Source organism: Manduca sexta, chromosome 20 (assembly GCF_014839805.1).
Source record: "Manduca sexta isolate Smith_Timp_Sample1 chromosome 20, JHU_Msex_v1.0, whole genome shotgun sequence".
In the NCBI taxonomy this organism is placed as follows: domain Eukaryota; kingdom Metazoa; phylum Arthropoda; class Insecta; order Lepidoptera; family Sphingidae; genus Manduca; species Manduca sexta.
In genome coordinates, this window is record NC_051134.1 from 6,148,337 (window position 1) to 6,164,865 (window position 16,529).

At 35.0% G+C, this 16,529-nt stretch overlaps 1 protein-coding gene across 3 annotated transcripts in view; it reads right to left on the bottom strand.

The window, feature by feature from the left end:
- Positions 1-668: 668 nt before the first annotated feature.
- LOC115443532 (myc box-dependent-interacting protein 1) overlaps positions 669-16,529 on the bottom strand; it is a 65,215-nt gene continuing 49,354 nt past the window's right edge. The window contains exons 2-10 of one of the 3 annotated variants that reach the window (XM_030168974.2): positions 11,287-11,422; positions 10,147-10,337; positions 9,683-9,787; positions 9,058-9,228; positions 8,240-8,384; positions 6,972-7,247; positions 6,293-6,418; positions 3,938-4,080; positions 669-3,618 (exon numbers count right to left, since the gene is read on the bottom strand). In XM_030168974.2, coding sequence (XP_030024834.1) covers positions 3,538-3,618; positions 3,938-4,080; positions 6,293-6,418; positions 6,972-7,247; positions 8,240-8,384; positions 9,058-9,228; positions 9,683-9,787; positions 10,147-10,337; positions 11,287-11,422 — 1,374 coding nt within the window. In that variant the 3' untranslated portion in view covers positions 669-3,537. The remainder of the gene's footprint in view (positions 3,619-3,937; positions 4,081-6,292; positions 6,419-6,971; positions 7,248-8,239; positions 8,385-9,057; positions 9,229-9,682; positions 9,788-10,146; positions 10,338-11,286; positions 11,423-16,529) is intronic. The other 2 variants (XM_030168975.2, XM_030168977.2) reach the window with 2 other exon arrangements.

Sequence of the window (16,529 nt, forward strand, 5' to 3'; positions counted from 1 at the left end):
AGTATCTCTCTAGAAAAATGTCAAAAAAAATCTAATTGGTCCATTTTCACGATTGATCGAAAACAAAAGATTGGGAACATTTATTGAAAATCACTATTTTTGTTATATTATTAAAATAAAATAAAAATAAAATAAAATACTTTATTTATCACGTAGGCGAACAAAGTTGCACTTATGATACGTCAAAACAAAGAATAAGAATAATTATTATTTCTAAACAACTATTAAAATCACTTATATAACTATGGAGATTTTAAATTAGGGATAAAGTTTATACAAAAGACTAGGTACAAACCGAAGTAACCAGCTCGGGCTGGCAAGTAGGGGGAAATAGAAGGGTAACGCGTCGCGATCCTCACCGGCGAGGACATGAGCCCTAACCTAGCTAACCTACCAGCCTTTCACTAGCTACCTAAGTGATGACTACCCGAAGAAGACAATAAAAACAATTATTGAATTATTAGTAAAATAATTCAATAATTGAGATTCCTCGAACATTCCCTGACACTCTATTCTCCGCCCATCCTAAAATGGTTCCTTATCCTTCCTAAGCCGGGGGATTCCGGTATCCCATTCGCAGGTTTCCCCCGGTGTTAACCGAGGGATCGGTAAGCCAAAAATAATAATAAAGGTTTTATTATATACAGGGACATAAATAAAACAATATGTATGTGTGAAACATTTTATTTGCAGTTGTAAAAACTGTACAAGTCCTAACAAACTTATAAAATAACGTTACATTATGGAGCTCGCATGGCACTGCTGACAATAAAGCCACAACTATCGACGCGTCGATCTACACTCTACGTCAAATGAACTTCCGACAACCATCAGTCAAACTGACACAAAAACGACTAAAATTCATAAACCGCCACTTCAAAGGCCACAGCTGTTTAGCAATGATAACAGGCCACCCACGTTACACGACACGAAGTAAAACTTTAATTTGGTTAAAATATTGTAATACTTAAAAATATCAAGTCCCATCGAACAGATCATTCTGTTTTTGAATGGGAGAAAATATTTTTTATCTCGCATTGACTCCGCTCAATGGCTGATTATAAATTAGAACACATGATTCAATCACTCCTTAATCTATAAACAGGGGGTAAAAAATGTAAAATATATAATTTATGTACATTTTTTCAAAGCACCCTTTTTTGACACAGGCGTTGTAATATCAATGTTTGTTCTGAGCATAATGTTTACTACACTTATAAATGGCGTTGACGAATTGGAGGCACGTCCGAGTTGCAATATTAACAATTTGTATAACTATTTCGACAGATGGCGTTAGTTACGATATTCATTGAAGTAAAATTTATGTCTACCCTTATTTAAATTAAAATTACGATACAGATATGTCAGATATATTAAATCTTTGTCTCCAGTTCGAAAACGCTACTCCACACTCATAAATTGTAAGCATAATAGAATTAAAGTAACAGTTAGTATCAGGTTCACTAATAGTGTTAATATTAACCAAAAATAATTCTACTTAAATTGAAAACCATTTATTATATTGTAGCTAAATATATTCGATTTCGACTTAATGTGTTATATTAATTAACAATACAATAAAATGGGCGTCAACAAAACTTTAAAAATCAATATTATATACACTAAAACTTAACCTCGATTCTTATCTGAATGGAAGCTAAAAGAATTCCTTTTCAATGGTGCTCTTACTATTAGAGACTAATAATCTAGAAAATATGGATTGGAGAAGAATTCTTTCATATTACTCAATGATCATTGGAAGAAAATATAGTGTTGGCTTATGAATACAATATGACAAATGAACGCTGATTACAAGAATTCTTTTAGTTTCCCTTCATACAACACACATGGGGAAAATATGTTTACTATTAAAATGCAAACCGAGAAAATGAAATGCAGGTGTATATGGAAATATAAGATATTGAGACTTACGTTACAGTTCGCAGTTATACTCTGTATAATATACCGCTCATTGAAAACAAAAAATGTGCTACGACTTCCAACAATCATTCTATTTTTATTCTCTATGTTTTTAATAGTTTTTTATTTTTAATAAGCGATATATAAATCCACAGAGACTACGGATTCTTTATTGTTGTAATGTTTGATTGACACGTCGATTATTTAAGATGTTTAGGGATAGGATTCAAGCACAAAGTTGCTTCACACAAGGCGCCTCGATTTAGCGCCATCTTTTGATGACATCTGGCATCATAAATAATTTGGTAGTAAATTGGATAGTAATAAGATTTCTAAGTGAGGTAAAGATTTAAAAAAGCAATCCGAAATAAAGTCACGCATTTAGAATCTAAATAGGATCGCCAAGAGTGAATGCTGCAAAAATAAAATGCTCAAAATGTATTACATCGAAATATTAATTTAAGGTCACTTTTTTACATAACAATGAGCAAATATTATAAATCTTTTATAAATTAATTTTTCAAATAATCATATCAAATTATTGTCATTAATTTTGAAATATATTAGCGAGCAGAAAACAACCTCTATGTCCCTAAATATGTTTTAAAAATATATTTTTCATCAAATATTTTCTTTTTAATTATTGCGGTTGTTTTCTATAACGAACATAATCATTTTGGGTTCAATAAATAAAATAATTAAGATGAAAATAACGACGCATTTTCAAGCAAAACGATGGTTAAACATACGTCATATGTACAATGTTACATCGCCCAAACCGTCCAAAGAGAAAGTCTCCAATGAACATTATGTATTATGTATTTACTTAATTTAGGAATAATAAATACTTGATGTCAATATATCTGTAGGCTAAACATGATATAAAAATATCTGGAATTCCATATTCTAATGTCGAAATAGCATTTTAGAACTACAAATCTCGTATAAATATGCATAAGTTACTTTAACTTTGGACGGTGGCATTAGTACAAAAAAAAAGAAAATAAATAAATATATAATCTATAAACATTCAACAACTAAACATGATTTGTTACGATTATATTTGTTAAGACATATTGTATAATTGTTTATACAAGTATCTTGTACAAGGCTGGTTTTGAATGCGTTGTCGACCGTCGCATGATTGATTTAAATACTGGGATATTTTGATTTCTGGTTACTTAATCCAAGCTATTGATGATTATGATAAACTGTATATTATACTTTTTAAAAACTTTTTTAAATTTGCTAAATAGCAAATTTGCAAATTATTCCACGATATTTGTTCGTAAATCGTTTTAGTGACTTACATTTTGTTTTAAAATAAATTAAGGTATTTTTATATAAAATATACCGCAAAATGTGAATGAATAGTCACATTGCTTTGAAAGTAAAATGAGTTTAGCGTATGAGCTAGCCAAAATATGATTATCAGTTACACACTTTTTAATAATATTGGAAGACAAACGATATGAAACATTAAATTTAATGAACAAATTAATACAGATGATTAAATGTGACATTACCCCAATGCACAAATATTCGCAGTATTTATCTCGATCACGCAGCGGTCGCCACTCGCTGCAGTACAATAGTCGACGACATAACAAGTTAGGTTCATATGGGCCGCGTGAAGTTCGCCGGGAACATGCCTTTCTCGTTCGTCGACTCTTTTATACCCATCAGCCAGCCTTCCTCCTGTAACAATTAACATTATATTAGTTGATTTAGGTTTATTTAAAATAAAAAAGCTATGCCACTTTTGATTGCGCGCGTGAAGTAATAACATCCAATTTAGTTCATCATACAGACTCAAAAATGCTGTATAGACTAGGGTTTTACATACATTTGACAGAAATAAACCAAATCAATTTAAAATATTTTTTTTAATTTTTTTTTTATAGTGGAAATATGGTTGGATTAATTATAAAATCAATTTGTAGTAGAAATCTCCAAGTTTAATAACGTTTTACCCCATAATTGGAGGATTACCCCAATTGAGCGAAGTGAGTGGTACCTGTTCATCAGGATCGTCGTACTCGACGACGCGTATGATGTCGCCGACGTCGAAGGAGAGCTCGTCGGAGTCCTCGCGCGTGTAGCGGTAGGTGGCGCGCACGCGGTACAGCGCGCCCGCCGGCAGCCCCGCCAGCGTCGCCCCTGCAACACCACGCGCCACCGTACACTCACTACTCACCCCACCAGGCCTAGACTTGTTAATAGGCCGCGGCCTCTGGACAGCAAATCTCAAAGGACGCTCACTCGATTTAATTAATCATTCAAATTATTAAGTATTTTAGAAACCTACATACATGGGGCGGCGGAAATAAAGTGCCATACACTCATAAATAATATAAATCCGACACTGCACCCGATCCAGCCCCTCTGCCAAGCTATTCGCACTTTGACGACAAAATCTAAGGTATCAAATGTTTATACGTTGGTAGGATTGTCCAAATTGTGTTCATTTACCCCATATGAGGACAATGGCAAATAGAATAATTTATAATTTTATCCATGTGCATGATACAAATTAAAAGCTTCAGACTGTTATTTATACAGACTCCGTTACTATTTAAAAAATATACTTTAAATAAGACTAGTTAGCGTCAACTACCATTAAAGAATACCAGTCATAATATTAACCAGATCTAAAAATCAAATCCGATTATTGATATCTCGTGGACACTAAGATAGCTTATAAATAAAAGTAAGCGCACTATCAAAACTAGCTCTCACCCGTACAAATCTAGAAGATAAATTTTACAAATTCAAATGGTATTCGTGCTTCTAATAACAGTTTAATCAATTATTTGCTGGACTTCAAGCCTGTAGTTCTAATAGTATTCTGTCTTTACACATAAGAAGGATTTGATACATGTAAAAAAATTGACAAAAAAATATTTGTGATCCGTAGCCAAGAAAATACTTACTTTTAAATAATCGTACAATAGAGCAAAAATACCTTGAAGAGTTAATATGAGACGTAATGTTAATATATTATGTTGATACAAATCGAAAATAGGTGATGCTATTACATTTAAAACATTATTTAAATTTGATATTTGTTTTTTTGTTGTGATACGGATATAATATTTCTTCAGTAACTTCCGGTTATGATTTGTATAAACAAATATATTTTGTGACTGTTAATATAAGTAACATATATTCTTAAGGGATATCATAAGGGACATAATATATTAGTACAAAAATAATCAGTCGTACATAAGCATCTTGAAAATAGCTTTAATATGTAGGATCCACAAAAATAATTTAGAGAAAGTGTTTCAAATTAATTTGTATGATTGTATTCCATTACCATTGTACATTAAAATTATCCAATTATTTTTGCGGCCCACAGCAATAAAAACATCGCAAAAAGAAAAAATACATTCCAAAAATATAGCATACAAAAAACCAAGCAACCAAAAAATACGTGGATTACACATAAATAAAATATAAAAGAAATCAAAAGCATAATATCAAATACATACCAATAAATAAGCTAAGAAATAATACATAAAGAAAATAACGAACAGTTAGAATTTCAATAACATAATATAACCATTGTCACTATGTTCCATGGACAAGTATTTATGTTTATAAAATTATTACACATTTTCATACGTTAGTTGATCACTTAATCAAAATAAATATTATCTTTATACTGGTACGTAATTATTAAATAAATAAACTATCACCGAATGGTGCGACAAGAAGGTCGCTAATATAAAAACGCTAATGGCTTTATTCACTAGACTTCTAATATATTCGTTACATGGGAATACTGTGCTAGTTACGAGTACTTTACACTAAAATTGTTTCATAACTATGCAGGTAACATAACTGTAGATTTTTAACTTATCATATTACGATAAAAAGCTGTTTAATATAAAAAAATATATAGACCATATTATTTATTACAATAGAAATTAATTATTATATAAACGTAATATACATATTTAGCCTAGCCTAGCCTATGCAGTTACCCCAATTATGCGAACTTACCCCATTCATATTAATGCATTCTGTTATTTTTACAATACTGAATACTAGGTATTGCTCGCAGTTTTGCCCGCGTGAAAAGCTTTTCTCACTACAAAATTCCCTGAAACATTACGATGCTAACGCCTTCTATTTCAGATTCCAATTAATAAATCCTATTACTTCCCATGATGGCATATTACGGGGATAAAAAGTAGTCTATGAGTTAATTCAATTTATGATCTACCCATATGTAAAACTTTAATCCAAATCCATTAAGTTTCTCCTGCCTTTACGTGAAACAAACATTCAAACATTTTCACTAACTTTCGCATTTATAATATTAGTAAGAAGTCAATATCCGTGTGTAAGCCCCGTGTCAACTTACCGACAGGTATATCGTATACATCCTCCGTCTTCTCGTTGTTCTGTTTGAGGTCCTTTTCAACCTTTTGTTCTACATCTACGGGAGCGGTTTCAGCGTTATCATTTATCTTCTCCGGAGCCGGTGACCCTGAGAGAACGTTCCACTTCGCTATTTTTCTATACACGTGTGTATCACCGTTTACCCCAAAATGTATGTACGTACATGGAGATATGTTTCGAATGTTTGAGTTTTGTGGGAAAAATAGAGTTTTTGGAATGCAATATAAAATAAAGAATTTTATATATGAGAAATTATACTGGCTGTAGTTTGAAAACATAAACGAGTAAAATAGAATAAGAAAGACTAGGAATTCTGATATATATGTAAAATATTTCTTACTATAATTATGTGTTATTATCTATAATCGTTACTGTCGAGACATAACTACATGTTATTTAGTTATGCATGTAAGTATAAGTGTACATGCCCAAATCAACGACAACATCTAGATTAGTGTATAATATCGAACATGTTTGAATACCTTACGTAGTCGAGCAACCTAGCATGTAATATCAACATAGTTTTTATGTGCTTTCTGCAATTTCTCGTTTACCCCTTATTCAGTTTTTATTGAAACTAAATCTATTCAAAGTGTTTGTTTGCCACCGGTCCCTAAAAGTACCAGGATCGCATAACTTACCGACGGGTATGTCGTATAACTCCTCGACCTTCTTATCGTTATCCTTTTCTTTTTCCTTCTCTTTTGGCTTGTCCTTTTCGTCGACGTTATTAAGCGTGGGCTCGGGCGCCGGAGCGGCGGCCGGCGCTGGAGCCACGGTCGGTGCGGGGGGTTTGCTCTCTGGTTTGTTCTCGGGCTCGTGGTCGTGCTGCGCAGGCGCTGACGCGGGCGCCGGCGAGGATGGCGGCGAGGCGGGCGGCGGGGGGGAGTCACCGTTGAGCGCGGGGGAGGGGGGCGCTACACACACATCGCACACCACACTCAACACATGCTAATGCACACACAACTAATAGGGATGTACTGAAAAATTTGCTAACCTAACACAACAAACGGTGTGTATGATTCTCCAATAAAAAGGTTGACTTTATACTCAAATAATATATGAATATTCGGACTACCATCGTGCTGTTTTTTTTATACGTGAACTGAATTGAGAACCATTTTAGAATTGCCATAAATACTTAAGGATAATAAAATTTTTCAGTATACCCCAACTAATGTTATTATTGTAAGATCACGATATTTAATATTTCATTTCAAAGCGTGCCAATCGATAGACAGCATTACTGCAGCGTACATTAAAACTGTCCAAACAACACATAAGCCACGATATGGTTTTAGTATCGCATTCTCGTGTCTAAATTAATTTGATTGAAACTCTATCGTGATGATATTTGAATTCAAAATTGCATGATACATTCTGTATTTAAAGATACTTCAAATTTACTTTATAGATATGTAACTATAGTTAAGTGTTCATGGTTTATTGACAAAATATTTTATTTATTTAGATGTTTTAAATACTTCGTGTAAAAGAGTAGTATATTAAATTGATTAATTTGTTTCGACCTGATGAATGGAAATGTCATAATTTAATAACGGTAAAATAATATCCGATCTGGTATATCAAAAGATCCGATATTTGAATGTCATTAACTTTTTCTTAATAATAATGTTTGAAAATATATTTTTTACAAGATGTATTTTTCTATGTAATAACCCCATGACACTTTTAACGCGAGGACTTTTTTTATAATATATAGATAAAAAATATTATTAAATATTTTTAATAAAATATTCTGTAGAAGGTTCGATTCAGACGCCAATGACTATTTAATAACAACTACATTATCCAAGTGTCTTTACCCCATCTTGTATACTAAAACAGGGTACTATGGTGTGTATGACACTGTATGTTTGTATGTGTTAATGTTAGTGTGTATGCTCACTCTGCACGGTGTGCGCTTGTCCGTTGTGTGGGGCGGAGTCGATGGCGGGCGCCACGTTGTTGAGCGTCGCGTTGGACTTCTTGTACGAGCCGCGCTGGCAGTCCGTCGCCAGCTTGTCCGTGATGGCCTCCAGTTCCGCGAACACCTGGGTTACAAAACGGGGTATTAAGAGAAAGATTAGCAGAAAGACAGGAAAGTGCCAAATAATAGGCTTAATACGGCCAACTTTTTTAATTAGCAGATTTCTTATATTGCTTGAATTTTAAGTAATAAAAAAATCATTTTAAAAATGTTATAAATTGAATGTCCACTATAAGTCACGATCTTATTTGTTTACTGGAAAACTGTTAGACATTTATCAGACAATTTCTAAGATAATTGCGCTACCTCAAACTTATCCTTTGTTTCGTCAATTTGTTAAGCAGCAGCTGCACTACTATCGTTTCGATTTAGCTTCCACATCCATATTGACTTGTCTAGTTTTCTTTAACTACATATTAGAATACCTAGAACGATTTATGTCAGTATAATATACGTTATGATTTCATTTAACTACATTTTTACACGGAAATTTGAACAACGCCCCGATGAGCGTATTTGGACCTGAAATATAATAGCATCAACGTTTGGCGCGTGTAACATCGTGTAACCGTGGTAACAGTAAACTCGACTATAGAAATTGTTAGTGCTTGGGGTATAACGAGTTACCCCACGCGTCCAGTAGTGTAAGTGGTTGGGGTATAACAAGTTATCCCATGCCCCAGTAGTGTTAGTGGTCGGGGTATACCGAGTTACCCCACGCCACCAGTAGTGCTCACCTTGGAGCTCTCGTGGTGGAAGAGCTGCTCGGCGGAGAAGAGCGTCTGCAGGTTGTTGACGTAGAAGAGCACGCGCGAGTCGTAGAGCGCGGGCAGCTCGTCGTGCAGCTCGGAGTTCATCACCTCGTACGTGCGCTTCGCCTCCTCCAGCTGCTCGCGACCCTTCGTCACCTGCAATCACACGCCTCTTTACTTGCGCACGCGCATACATAACATGCCGCGACACTGATATAAAAAACACAAGACATAATGTGATATTTGATAGACTGATAAATATTGGCAATTCGGACATAATGCAACGGCTACAATATAGTACATTGGTGTGATGTTATTAAAAGTAAAAATATTAATGATGATGAAAAAAAAAATTGGATGGGAGCAAATACATTTAGCACGAATATGTAATGCATCATAGGTATGTATTATGGTCTATAAGATAAGTTCATCCATTAAATATCTAAACATACCAGAAATCCTTAGACAAACTTTAACACTAATACAATAAGGGCCAAATCACACGATCCTATCAATAGATTCTGGTGTGTCGGCCTTGATCCTGCAGGTTCGACAACATTGCCAGTACACTGTACAAGTATTGCTCAGTAATGTGAAAGGGAGCCGTTACCTTGACGTCGTCCCTTCTTTTAGCCGCGTTCGCCTGCAGATTTTGGAAGCTGTGCCTTTGGCTGTCATAGTCCACTAACTTTCTACCGCGTTTCTCGATCTTTTTCTGAAAAAATATATGTTAGAATTAATAAATAAAACTATAATATTAAGCAATAAGTTATAGTTTCTAAATTAAAGATTGGGACTATAAATAAGCTGAGTTGGTTTAAATCTGAAAATAATTTAGTTAAAATATGTACTAAACAAAAAAAAAACAGGACGTCTTGAATAATTTTCTGTTAAGAAATAGATAAAGAAAATGAACATCTCATACTGGAACGACCTCTTAATGCGTTTAGAGAGTACTTCGAAATAAAAACCAAAAGAGATCCAATGTTGAAGATACACAAATTGTGGTGAAAATTTATACATTTTTCTCGCATCATCGGCAAAGATACCCTTCAACTCTATTGGTAAACTTACCCTGACCTCCGGGAACTGGTTAGTGTACGTATTAAGCGGTATCAGCACTTGGTCTCCGAGCTTGTGCGAGAAGTCCTGCCACAGCATCTCCATGTTCTGCGCCTGCACGTACAGCAGATCGTGGCCAGACCACCCGCTCTCGTATACTTCTGTGATCGCCTCCATCAGCGTCTTTGATGCTGTTTGCACCGCTGAATGGGGAAATTATTAATATAGTCGTGAGATCTACATACAAATTCTCTGCTAGAATTTCGAAGATATGTGAAGTTTGCTAACAAGGGTTAGTCCATCATGGTTGACTAATACCTTAACCCTGTCAGTAGTAGAAGGATAATATTGTTTTTGCGATTTCTAATCCTGCTTTCTAATCCTTCTAATCGAGCTTCGACAATACTCGAAAATAGGAAAAATATTTTTTTTCGTATCGCGATTCATGTTAAAATTATAGATTTTTTAAAGAATCTTTAAAGCTCAGTAGACAGATAAAAGTGGCATTGAATATTTTTCTAGTAATGTATTGAATTATCCAAAACTTTTTAAACCTAATCATATTGAAAAGGCATTTATATTTGTCGCTCTATCCTGGTGTTGGGTATGCATAAAATTTTATTATTTGACGAGCAGGGGCCAAATGTGTAATTAGGCCATTTATATTATAATTATTTTACTGCATTTTATGCAGATGTTCTAGCTAAATTTTATAGTATCTTGTTGACAGTATGAATTCCATAAATCTACGTTTAATTCCTGGATCAATCAGCTAATATAAAATGATTAGTTTTGGCCATTTAGCGATTCCATTTCATGACTTCTAGTTTGCAAATTATACTAATCTTACATTCAGCTTACACGTGTTAAGTGCGGTAAACAACCAGATTTGTGAATGAAAATAATGCTTGCTTAAAATACTGTAAATTTTTATATTAATAAATAATTTAAATATCATTCGCCCGCATATCTATTAACAAATCTGCCAAAATGTCTTGATAATATGTTTATTTATCAAACAAGTTCATGATTTTCCGATGACGACATCATGAATAGGGCGAAGTGGAAGAAAAATGTGAAGAAAGCTGACCCCACCATCATGTGGGAAGACTAGTAAGGAAGAGAGAGAAAAAGAGTTAAATAAATACACACCCCGTATACATCTTATGTAGTTGTTGAACTCTTTCTGAAGCCTGGTCGCCTGTTGGTGCTGCCGGTTGAAGTTCTGCAGGTGTTCTTCGAAGATGTCATCGAGGGTCCTGTCTACCTTGCCAAGGTTCTGGAGGAGCTGCAAACAAACAAGATGAAGTTAATTTGGATAATAAAAAGATATTCTGTTTCTTGGTGTCAGTGTATATGAATTGTGAACTGGTCGAGAGGTCTTGGTTTTGAATACCACGCCGTGTAAAATTTTGGTGTGAGTTGTTAATACACATTTTCCGATATTAGATAATGGAGAGATTCCAAACAGAGGACTTTTTCTCTGAAGTACGTGTTAAAAATTCCATGGGGCCAATCTGGTGGTATATTCTTTCGATTCAAAAAATAATTTTCCAAGTCATAAATGACCGTGTTCTGACGTAACAAATAATAAGCTACTCCTCTTTAAAAGTCGGTTAAAAGATGTATTACGCCAACCTTCACTGGAATGAAATATAGGTAGATAAATGTACTATCATAAAACCATAATTCCCAGCCCTCATAAAACGTCCTTTCCCATCGTAGCGTAGTCTAACAATAAGCACCTTGATACAACCGTTACAATCGTACATCAGCGCAGTATGCAATCAATTATTATTTAATCCATTGCAATTCCGACTTTATTGACGTGTTCCTGTGTTGTGCACGGGCATGCATTGTCGGTAAACATGTACATAGGGACAAACACAAGTCTAATACTAGAAAACGATAAAAGTAAACGTTCGATGTTTTTCTTTAGATGCTAATAGATACTGTTAAGCTACTGAATGCTTTTGGAATCGATTATAAGTGAATAAATCTCTTCTAGCCGAATTTCAGCTCGGTGGCCAATCTCAATGGAAATCTACCAGGTACGCAGGAGATATTATAGTGCCTAAGTCTGTGCGCAATACACAGGTGCACTATGTTGCTTCACATTCATAATCCGGTGAGACGGCATGACCGGAAGATTAGGCGCAAGACCAATGGTTTTATGTACTTTCCGAGGCACGAGGGTATCACACCGCCAACTTCCCGACTTCGAGCTGCAACTGAGTAATATTTAAGATAAAAAAAAACCCAGTCACAATTATTTTTGGGCCGACCCGGGATTTGAGCCCAAGACCTCAACGTCATAATCGTACTCATACCGTGTACGCATTACAATTACGCCACCGAGGCAGTCAGATAATAAGAAACGGATAACTATCGAAAGAAGTATTTATTCATGTCGTTCGGTTAAATATTTCTCAGAAAGTTTATTTGTTATATTCGATGAATATATTGTTTCTTTTCTTTCTATAAAGTTGCAAACGCCTGTATAGCCGTTAAAATTTTTTCTCTTAAGATTGCCAGCAATTAATTATAAAATCTACGGATTTTGAAATAAAACTATATTTCAGATCTTATAGCGGCTATTTATATTATAATTATTTGCCCAATAATATGTCTAATTGCCCAATAATGTGTCCTATTATAGGAAGAAAATTATACAATAAAAAACCGCGATAAAATCCCACAAAGAGTTTTATATCAATGTCTAACATTCGCGTGAATAAGTCATCATTAATCATCGGATTATTAATGATCCTCAAATTGATTAGGGCGTGGACAAATCTTTACGTCTTGGAAATTAGTGATGAATTAGATATCTTCAATTAACGCGGTAAGATAATTACCAAGTGTGTTTATTGATATCTAAAACGATGTCATTTAAAATAGGAATCGATACTGCGATGTTTTGAATAGAAGTAACAATAAAAGTTATCGATATTTTGTAGTTCTTTCAATCTCTATCTACGTGTAAATATAGCTTGTTGCAGGTAGGAATTCGAAATGGGGGGCAGCGTTTAGTGGCTATTATCTACCCCTTGGCTTGGGTAGCGTTTGTTGACGTCAGTCATTGTTCATAGAATTATAGACCTTAAGCACCTAGACCGGTTGTTATACAAAATAATTACAATTTTAAAATTTTACTACAAATTAGTCTTACAAGTATTTACTCATTCATATTTTCAATAACATGTGTGAAACAGCATGTAGCATCTCGCATTGTAGTGAAGTAAGATACAATAACAATAGAGGAAAAAGCAAACAATAATATTACAAAACAATTTTTTTTTAACCGACTTAAAAAAAGAGTAGTCATCGACTCCAAAATAGATAACCAGTATATGCCTGTTATGTTAAATTATTTTTGGTTGTTAATGGTTTTTGAGGGGAGTAAAATTTTTTGTTTTGTGTTTTTCAATGAAATGATTTATTTGAACGTGGAAGGTGTTATACATTATTTAGTTTCCATCACTATTAATTCTACCACAAGTTTGGAAAGCAGTTCTCACCCGCAAAGAACGGGCAAGAAACTCTGGTGTTGCTCTTTTCAAAATCAGTTTAAGGTATAATATCAAGATGGCAACCTTACACACAAGATTTTTTTGTTATGCATTTTTCAAAATGGCAACCCTACACACGAGAGCTGTATCTCGTAATCAATTAGTGTATTATTAGTTCGCTAAACACATCAGTTATCTGCGACGCGTTAACGAAGCTACGGATATCGTGTCGCGGTAAAATTAGACCAATGTTCAAGGGCGGCCATATTTCAACCATCACCGTCGAATTTATGGGACGGGGTATTGTTATTTGCGGTATTTCCCTGGGGAAATTATCTTCGGATAAAATATCAGTAATGGCTGTTTGGTGGGCTTTTATTGAGTGGTTTAAATGATAGGTAAATAGGTATTCTTTCGTTATAACTTTTGATAATAAGACTGCCTGGTGAGAACTGCTTTCCGAACTGGTGGTAGAGTTAATATTGACGGAATTTCAATAATGTATAACATTTTACAGAATCAAATAAATCATTTCATTTAATACTCATAAACGATAGCAGTGTGATCTAAAATTGCAAAAGCAAAGCTTCCAAAGTGATTCGTTCCATGTTAAGTCTCATAATATTCTATTATTAATTCTTATACAATCTTGTTTTTGCAATATGAAATCATGTCTTCAAGATTTCAAACAGTACATATTTTTTGCACGTGCACAGCAACGTGACGTCACTACATCTGATAGTAAGTGGCGCAGTGTCCTATACAATGACGAGATGATTACCCCGCGGTGGTCGATGCAATTATGTCGGCCTGTTGGAAACGGATAGACACAGGCTCATCCCGGGCGCGACACACTTACGTGGTCCACTATGGCTGGTTAAACAACTTGTGTACAAAGGTCGCTATCCGAGCGGATGTAAAATATATCCTACCACCAGCTACATAGCTACATAACATCTCGGCTAATGTTTAGGAAATTAAGACTGTAACACGAACTAAATCAATCAATACAGGAGTTCGACCACAGAGCACAGGAACAGTTCTGTGAATATAATATGTTCTGTGCCCGATGCAAACACATAAGAATTCTCCTAAATACTAACAGCGTAGCGCTTCTTTCCTCGCTATCCGACGACCCGGCCAACTTTCTCCGGCCGTTCTCAATCTCAGGCATTTGAAATATTCCAAACCTGTTTAGCGTTTGTTGTCCGTACACGATGCATGCGATCATTCATACCGCGACCTTGCGCACAGCATTGTTGACAAAATATGTATGTATCGAAGACAATGTACTGTACCATATTTGTTGTACGCGGGTACCACCTTTATTGGAACGTGTACTGTACACAGCCCAGTGATGAAGGATGAAATTTTCCTAAAGGAATCCCGACACAACATATAAGTACTAATGTGGATAAATGCGGTCTTCAAATCGTTCTCATGATAACGAGATTCTACATAAAGGGAAGCTGGCGTGGATCGGCTTATATTGGCCCTATGCCATTGATACAGACGTATTCTCATCCAATGAACTGTCATGGGTGCCAGAAAATAAGGGTGCCTTAAATCTCTCAACACAAAACAAATATCGGAAAATGGAAATATAAATATGACAAACTTTACATTTACATACCGGACTGACCGAATACGACCTTATATTGGTTGTCAACTACAAGGCATATTTGGGATTCAGATTACATTCGAAAGACCAGATCCCATAGACTCACAACTCCCAGAGCTTGTCAAAGGCGAGGCGTGTGCAAAGCCACGAGACACTTCACCATTTAAAGTTATTGGTATGATTACTGTTTATGATTATCTTTAGACGAGCGACCTGCTCGCCACAACATCCCGTTAAAATATGAACTTGTCAATATTCAAAACACCTTTACTTATGTTATAAATGCGAATGTTAGTGAAGATGTTTGGATGTTTGTTAGAAGTAAACGCTGCAACTGGTGAATAGATTTGGATAAAATTTGGCATACGAATAGACCATGTCGTGGAACATAAGGCTACATTTATCCCAGTAATTTGCTCTCTATATTATAAATACTTAATCACTATTTTTGAATAGCTGGCTCTAGTGTAGTACATATGGTTTCTGGATTACTACAGTTAACGGGAAAAGATTTCACGCGGACGAAACCGCAAACACCTTAGCTTATAAGAAATCCATCACACTTTAACATAAACAAACAAGCCATTTAGGGCCGGACAACATTCCGAATGCGCCTGCGTACGATGTGTAAATCACATGCGAGATATCAATATGTCTGCACGCATCGGTGACGTGCGGACTTGTCCCGGTGTCATCGACCCGACGACCATTGTGTCCTGTGATAACACCACGGATACATGGGAATGTTAATATCCGACGCTTCAGATTCTACAACGTTTTTTAATATATCTATTGTTTTGCCAACGTTATTGGTGGAGAGGGTGATATTGTAAAATATTCCCTGTTCACACGATTTACTATAATGCCCTATACTATGATTTCGATGCCTACAGGCCTTTATTGACCGTCTGCATCTTATATTTTTTAACCCGAGGTTCACAAACAGAAAACTGTTGTTTATACATTGCGCGACAAAATAAATATTCTATCATTTATAACTGTATAGTTTAATCATATATCGCGAGGAATCTACATGGTTAATGGTCATACTACAGGAACTGCATCAGTTAATCCTTAGCACCTTATTGGAAATTCATTATGGCGAAACCTCAGGAAATCCGCATAATTTGTTTAAAGTATTATCACCGCGAAGCGTATTTGTGTGGTCTTAGAACATATCTATGTAAAATACAAACAAACAACGCCCATATTAGCCATGGTCATTAAGGACTATATTTCCAAGAAAAGATGAAAATCAAGAC